The sequence below is a fragment of the Clarias gariepinus genome, chromosome 16, assembly GCF_024256425.1.
Source record: "Clarias gariepinus isolate MV-2021 ecotype Netherlands chromosome 16, CGAR_prim_01v2, whole genome shotgun sequence".
Lineage (NCBI taxonomy): Eukaryota > Metazoa > Chordata > Actinopteri > Siluriformes > Clariidae > Clarias > Clarias gariepinus.
In genome coordinates this window covers 11,489,822-11,498,048 of record NC_071115.1, presented here as the reverse complement: position 1 = coordinate 11,498,048, position 8,227 = coordinate 11,489,822, and the positions used below count along the sequence as shown (strand labels likewise).

The 8,227-nt window shown below is 39.4% G+C and overlaps 1 protein-coding gene across 1 annotated transcript in view; it reads right to left on the bottom strand.

The window, feature by feature from the left end:
* Nucleotides 1-1,150: 1,150 nt before the first annotated feature.
* The window catches only part of LOC128544125 (neurexophilin-1), a 32,163-nt gene continuing 25,086 nt past the window's right edge, over nt 1,151-8,227 (bottom strand). The window contains exon 2 of the mRNA XM_053514102.1: nt 1,151-4,660. Coding sequence (XP_053370077.1) covers nt 3,869-4,660 — 792 coding nt within the window. The 3' untranslated portion in view covers nt 1,151-3,868. The remainder of the gene's footprint in view (nt 4,661-8,227) is intronic.

Genomic DNA, 8,227 nt, shown 5'->3' with positions numbered 1-8,227 from the left:
CTTAATCATCCTTTCTAATTATATAAATTGAGTCATGTAAGTTGATATAAGGTTGCGAGACTATAGTTGGGTTGGACAAAATGGGCTGCCCTTAAAAAAAAAAAAATCAGCCTTCTATTTGAGAACAGCACCTGATTAGGGAGCATCTCTTACATTTCTGACACACTTGTTGTTGACATACACTCCTTTTTGTCAAAACAGATCTGAGACGTGGAGACGGTTCAGCCCAGTCGTGTCCAATCTTATCTGCTCACGTGACTTTCCTTGTTTACTTAACTGATTTGTCTTCAAAAAGTTGATTTTCTTCTTGCTTGGTTAGAATGTAAACCTGGGCACCACCGGCCCTTTGCACATAAGCCTGGATACCCAAGAAATTGCTTCAGCACTTTAAACTCAAAAGGGAAGTTCAGCACACCTGTCTAGTTTATTGATTTTTTTTTCCAGAGGTCAGAAAACCACAATAAATGCCACCATTATCATCCATACACTACATCAACATGATGCACATGGAAAAGAAACAATGTAAAAAATATAGAGAAATAAACAAACCTTAAATGAGCTAGAGAATCTACTTGAGTGTCCCATACAATAGATCCAGTCCCACTGCTGGGTTTGTGAGGATATATATATATATATATTTATTTATATTTGTATTTATATATTTATATAATGATATATTTTATATAGTACCGACAGTACCATCTGCCACATGAGAGCTCAGTTTCAGTTTGTATTGAACGCTAACTCAGTTCAGAGCCAAGTGTCCGAGGCTCCGTCCGCACTTCACAGGGGCCGGTTGCTATGACAACTGGCACATTCCACCACTTGAACTTTTCTCCTTTTGTTGGCAACACCCACCAGTGCGTGACAGCACAAGTTCATCCTTTCCTCTCACTCTCCGGTTGAGGCCTATTGCTGAATTGCTGTCCATGAACGACAGCTCGCTCGATGACAAAATCTGTTTTTTTTTTTTTTTTTGGAGAACAGACTGAGTAAAGAAACAGATGCTACATTATGTAAAATAATTAAGCTGGTTCAGCTTACTTGCTGAAGAAAACGTCCCACATAGATTTCTCTGACCCTCTTTCTTTTGCATCTGCATCTTTTTTCAAAAACATAATTTTGATTAAATTAATATATTTGATTTTTTTTTTTTATTACATTTAGGGATTTAAAAAAATATGGGTTCAAATCCTAATTATTACAAAGCATATGCTTTTGGTTTCCAAAAAGTGCATGAGAACCAATTCTGTCTGTGTGAAAATCTGAGCAAAGTAAAATAAACCGATGAGCATGTCGCATTGTACCTCTTTTTTTTGTTTTGTTTTACACTGTGTAGTTACACTGGAGCAGATTAGAACATACAGTAGTTAAACTAAAAAAAGATTAGCATGTAATGATACAGGAGAAGATTAGACGTAATTAAACTGGATGGGTTTACTCGCGGTTGCACTGGCGGGAAATAACACGTACTTAAACTGGAGGAAATTAGAATGTAATTAAACGAAATAACATTAGTGTGTATTAAACTGGAGAAGGTTGTATTGTTATTGAACTGAGATTAGACTGCAGTTTCACTGTAGAAGATTAGTGTGTAATTACACTGTAAGGGATTAGCAATGTAGTTAAGATGAATGAGATGGAATGTAATTAAACTGCAGGAGATCAGTATATAGTTAAACTGAAGGAGCTTAGGATGTAGTTAAATTGAAGGACATTAGCATATAATTAAACTGGAGGAGATTAGAGCGTGGTTGAAATGGAGATAGTTACACTGCAGCGAATTAACGGCTGTTTGTGTTTGTGCACTGGAGAGGGGAAAGGGTTGCTGCCTTGGCAATGCACATCCATGGGTTTGAGGGCAGAACTTATGCACGAGCACTGGAGGAACAATCTTTCTCTGGAAACTGGAATATATGACAGTCTAGTTAAACCGAGTCGAGTTATACTGCATACTGAGATTAGCAAGTATTTTAACTGGATGGGATTAGTGTGTAAAGATGCGGGATGCTAAACTCAACCACAGCACAGCTCAGGAGCAGAGCAGCACAGACCATCAGGCCTAGTGTCTACACTGTAGCTCTGCACATGTGTCTGGGTTATGATGTAGAAATGACCTGACTTTACTTTATGCTGTAGTAAAACTGGTATTATATTTGAGTGAGTTCATTTTTTTAAGCGCTCAAAGAGAACATTTGAAAAATGGCTCAATGAGCAGTTCCTAATGAGGCTGTGTAGGAAGGAAGAGGAGGTAGAGTGAGATTAATGAAATGCGAACGGGGCTTCATAGCTGAGTATAAATAGTTGTAAAGTTTGGGATGCTTCTGCGTTTATATCAATGCTAATGTGCAGGCCTGAGGGGGATACACCATGCTAGGTTTCTCTTTAGGCAAGATATGCTTTTGGTTATAAAACCCTAAAAAGATTCTTCTGTATTTTTAATACCTTCCATTGCGTGAAATAGCATAATGCTTTTCGGAACGATATTGTAATTCATCCACGTGATTACTTGGTGTTATAACAACCCTCTTGGCGAACTTTCCAATCTTTACTATATGTCAATGTCCTGACCGTCACGAATGCATTTCACGTCACTACAGCATGTCTGTCCATTTTGCTGTCATCCTTCTGACCTCCTCACCCGCTATTAAAGCTAATCTGTTTATGACAACATCTTTTTAACCAGAACTGGTTATTAAATCGCAAAGCTGTTGAAGGTCAAGCTGCCTGCCGATTCGTCTAATGCAGTAATTTGGCCTGTCACAAGATTTTCCAGGGCGAATGAATATCTGAATCTATCCAATCCATTTAACGATGTCTTTAAATAAGTCTTAAATTATGCATAGTATTCTGCTTTTTAATCACAGATTACAGGCTGACTCTAGCAGAAAAGAATAGAGCAATCTTGCATTCAGTGGGTAACTTATCATGCTGAGAAATCAGGAGTCCTGTCAGCAACAAAATGTAATCTTTTTCCCCCGTCTCATATGGCTAGAACAATTGAGCGGATGCGGCAATTCATACTCAACATCTCTCTCTATTTCACTTTTAATTAAAAAGCGTCCTAAACCCTCTCTCACTTTAGCCTCTTCGCTCTTTCACCTTTCTTTGCATTATTCACTTAATCGTTTCTTTCCTTCTTTCTCTTTTCCTTCGAGAAAACTTACCCAGAGGTCATGGGTGTATGTGGTTGTTGGCTGTTCTGGAGAGTTCAACCTGAATTATGCTCTGAAAATATACTGTAGACTTCTTTTGTCCTCAGGAACCTGAACCACCACCCCTAGCATCTGCATAGTAGGCGTATTGAAATCAACATAGTAATTGTTCTTTGTTTTATGATTTCTCAGATATGTATGTCACCTTGCCCTGATGTACGCCCGATGATGCATAAAAAGCACACCGGTGGGGGTTGCCTGTCACCAAAGCCTCATGTTAGTGTGCTCTTGCTCTCACTCACATACAGTACCTGCACTAGAGAGGTTGATTTGCATATGTTGAGCTTTGCAGTCAGATTTGTCAGGGTTTTTTTTTTTCTCATAGAGTTTCTTTGAAGACATTTATCACAGGAGCAAAATGCCTTACATTCACCTTAGGAATATTACAGATGATCAAACACAATCCATGGAAAAATGCTCAGTTTGCAAAGAGGTCTTTTCCAAACAGGTAGGATTTTCCTAAATGGTCCCTTATACACCCTGAAGAAAGCTTTTATACAACTTAAAATATACCCACACCTCCCACGTCAACACTTTCAATCTCTTTATTCATTCATGCTCTTTTCTCCTTATCCCTTCCTCCTTGGTTGTACTGAATCTCACTTCTTCTCGAACCCCATCCCTGTCTTTCTGCTTCCTGTCCCCATTCCTTTCTATCCAGAGGGAAGGTAGGGCATCTCGTTGTGGTAGTTGTAGTCCGGACAGACCTTCTGCACTAGCCGGTAGTCTGTGCTGTAGAAGGAGATGTAGATGCAGATGACCTTGAAGGGCTTGGAGCAGATCCAGGATACGTGGCTCTGGGTCTGCTCCTGGAAGCAGGTCTTGGATGGGTCATAGTTGCACAGTGAGGTGCGCTTGCTGCGGTCCACCTTCTCGTAATCCACGCGGCAGTTAAAGATCTTCGAGTCCTTAGGGTAGACCACACTCTGGCGCTCCAAGTCGAATTCCACTGCCTTCACGGGTGGTACCAGGCTGACAGAGATGTTTCCCTGGCCTGTGGAATTGTGGCGGAAGTAGACGCTGAACGTCCCATTACCGTGGTCCACGATCTTGCCGGTGATGAGCAGGTTGAGACGCACCGTCTTGATGTTGGAGTAGAAGTCACCCCAACCAAACATCTTTTTAAACTTGCCTGTCTTGACAATGGGACGGCGCTTGACACGAGAGCTTGCTGAGGCATCGTCATCAGAACTGGTATCAGGCTTGAGGAGGTCACTGCCCAGCATCTCCCAAAATTCTTGTTTGGAGAAGGGTACAGGTGAGCGGTAGGGTAGCTCTAGCGCTGAAGCATTGGCTGCTCGACTGCGGCTGTGCAGCACCCACCGGCTGAGGGGGGAAACGGAGCCCTGGCCACCCAGGACACTCAGAGTCTTCGATGGTTCGGCAAGAGGGGAGGATTTAGGACTCAGTGAAGAGGAGCGGCGATCTTCCTGTGCCAAAACCAACTAAAGAAAAAGAGGTTGGGGATGGGAGGCATCAGGGAATTGGTGGATAGGGTTGATTTAAATGGTAAGAGAAAGTGTAGGAGGGGAAGAAAATGAGGGGATAAAAATATGGTTTGGTTGATATGAAAGAAGAAAAAAAAATTAGAGAAAAAGAGACATAAATTAGCTTTACATACCACAAATATTGTCTCAGCAACAATAAAGTTCTCTCGCCTACTCCATTATAATGTATTTATACAACCTCCAATGCCCATAGCTTGTACCAAGAGAGATAGAGAGAGAGAGAGAGTGACAGAGAGAGTGTGTGTGCGTGTTTGAATGATGATGTAGTATGTCTGTAAAAAATGAGCAATGAAAAAGTCTTTCATCAGACAAGACGGAGCCAAACTGTCCGAAGTACAGAAAAAAAACAATACTAATTTGCTTGATTTAAAAAGTAGTCAAATCTATTATATGTGAATACGGGGGGGAATTCTGATATACAGCATCTAGACATATCATGTTATTCCTTCCGTCTAGGACCCTCCAACTAGGGACCTTAGAAGCAAATGATGACCATTGTATTTATTCCCATTTTTACAGCCCTGGTAGAACCTCCCTCCTGTCAACATTCCCATGTGCATTCACACACTACGGGCAATTTGGGAACGGCAATTAGCCTAACCTGCATGTATCTGGACTGTAGGTGGAAACCGGAGAACCTGGAGGAAATCATGTTGTTAAGCATGTGAAAAAGGTATTTATTTACCTCCCTAATGATTTCTTTGTCCCTTTGTGGGAACCTTTAAGGGGGTCTATGTGGAACTCAACAGAGGATCTATTTCAAATGGATTAAAATGCTAGACATGCCTCACAGACTAATCCACTTGCATTCAAAGAATGGATTTAGATTTCCTTTTTACTCTACACATCCTTAGTTTTGTTGTTGAAGTAATTTTTTTTAGTATAATTGAATAAATTTGACTGTTTTGGAGTTATTTTAGGACCAGAAATGAGGCTTCCATTAAACGTCTTCCTCTCTCTCGAAATGTTATGCCATGTGAGTTGTCTTTTTGCAACAAAAAAAAAAGCAATAATAAGCAGCATTTGTTTTATTTAAACATGTCTATTCCAGTAAGCATCATCATCATTATCATCATCTTTATTATTATTATTATTATTATTATTATTATTATTATTATATTATATTATATAAATGATTATTATCGGCATTGGCATGTTTAAATATAACAACATGCACAAATATGTGTCCATAAACATCGCTAGATTCTAGACACAAGTTAAAGGATGGAGGTGAATGGAAGGTCAAAAAAATGAAAAGTTTAGAAAGAGGTGGAAGTTTCAGAGAGTGTGTGTTTCAGAGATATATCAATAGGTGAGGGTGCGATAGACATTATCATTCTCTTGGTATACACATGGCTTAGTGAAGTGGCTCACGGGGAGAGGGTGAGTGTGTGTAATGGATAATTATTACATGATAATGATCTGTTTGAACACAAACACTCAGGCACACACCATCTACCTTCAAGAGCACAGCTGAAGAGTTTCTGTCCTTCAGATCAGATGATGGAGTGTGTGGGTGCTTTTCAAGTTTGTTTGTTCGTGTCTGCGTGTGTGTGAGTGGCAGTGTGCCTTTTCATGTCACTGTAGTCGTAGTGCATCAGTAGTGAGCGGTATCTGTTTGATGTATTGTTCATGTTTTGTCTGTTCCTGTGTGCTGTTTGGGCTGGATTTTAAAGTATTGTCTGTAATGTCTTCAATGTTATTAGAACCGACTTCACTGGCCTGATCATAAGTTACAACCAACCGATTAATTAAAATGAAACTTTTTATAGTACTTTTTGCTAATTATGAAATATAAAAATACCCGATATATATAAGGTGTTTTATTATATTATAATTAGCAAAAAGTACAGAAAGTTTTAATTTGTTTACTCTAATTGTATTTATTTTTTCCCGAAAGATATTTTAAGCACTTTTTTAAATTAGTTTTTGAAGATGTAAAGTTTTTTTTTTATCTTTTATAGAAGACTAAATAAATGCACCCAGCACACATTGAACCTGCTGTCATAAAGCATTTACATGTACATAATGGCTCTTTATTTGGCTAATCACATGACAAGTTAAACTAGTGGATAAATTATCTTCATGTCTAACATCACTGTAAACTTAATTATGGGCAGTGGTGGTGTCGTGGGTTAGATTTTCAGTTGTTGGTCTAAAGGGATGATGCTAAACCCCAGCACTAGTGCAGGGCTGTAAGAATATGCTTTTCTTTGCAAAAATCTGAAGATGCTCTGAGCTGATATAATTTGATTAAATGTAACTTAGAAGAACATCATAAAATAATAATATTGTCGCATGAATGAATACAATGATTTCTGAATACAGATTTACAATGATTTAATTTCTAAATTATGAAATGTATAAATTTGTCATATGGTGTATATGCATTTAATCGTGAATGTTGAAAAATGAAATTTATCACTGAAAATATATTTTGATGCCAAAACCAAGAAAGAAGGAACACTACAAATAGAAACTTTGGATAGTTTAAGTTGTCACCTACTGTATAACAAACCTAGCGCGCTCCCACATGTCCTAAATGCCAGTTTAACGTCTGACTATAATAACTCTGCCCTATGTGTGCTCATATGCCAGAATAAAAGAAAGAATGACTGTAGTGAGCACTTTTTTATTTATCTTTAAATCTTAAGCCTGGACTGGCCTTGGCTGATGCTCTGCATACCTGATCTTCCTTCCATGTCTGATCTAGCCATCAGACTATATGACTTTGCATATTCAATTCATGCATCACTGTGCACTCTGGATGGCTGAGTGTCTGAGTTCCTCTCGCTGGCAGAGCAGTCATACCCTATGCATTTAAGCATCTGTCTCCTCCATAATGCATGGCACAATGTCTCAGCCCTGATCCCCGTGCCCACACTTGCACTCCACACCTTCCTTATTCAGGCTTATTCCAACTTAATCAGGCTTACTCATGCCTTCCCTGCCTCATTCCACCTTTTTGTATCTATCTCTGATCTTGATAAGACAGACTCCAGTCTATTTTGCTCATCCAGGATTAGTGTGCAGCGCTCACTGTAATTCCGGCTTAGGCTCTCTTTTTTTTCCTGCCCGTTACTCATTCTGTTCATCCACCTCTGACTCCTTTTGTAGTCTCTGATTCAGCTCGGATTTTCAAAGAAAACAAGAAAGGGGGAACATTTGAATATCGGCGCAGCAAAACTGTCGGATTAATAGCCGTCTGTGGCATGTGTGTAATACCTAAAGCCCTTATCGCTTGAATAATTCTTTAATATTAGATGGATCTCAAATCCACTAATCTTCGGTTTCATAAAGCAGCTCTCCGAGTGGTGGCTCACTGGTTAATTAGAGTTATGAATTTGAAATTTAATTACTCTGCGCAGGCTTTTTTGCTCAGTAAATCAATCTTCTAGCGAAGGACCTAACCTGTGGTTTTGTGGCTTGGGTTAAATCCAGCTCCGTGAAAGCTAATGCAGTCCCTCTCTTGTTTATGTGTTGACACTTGGGCCGAGTGAGGTG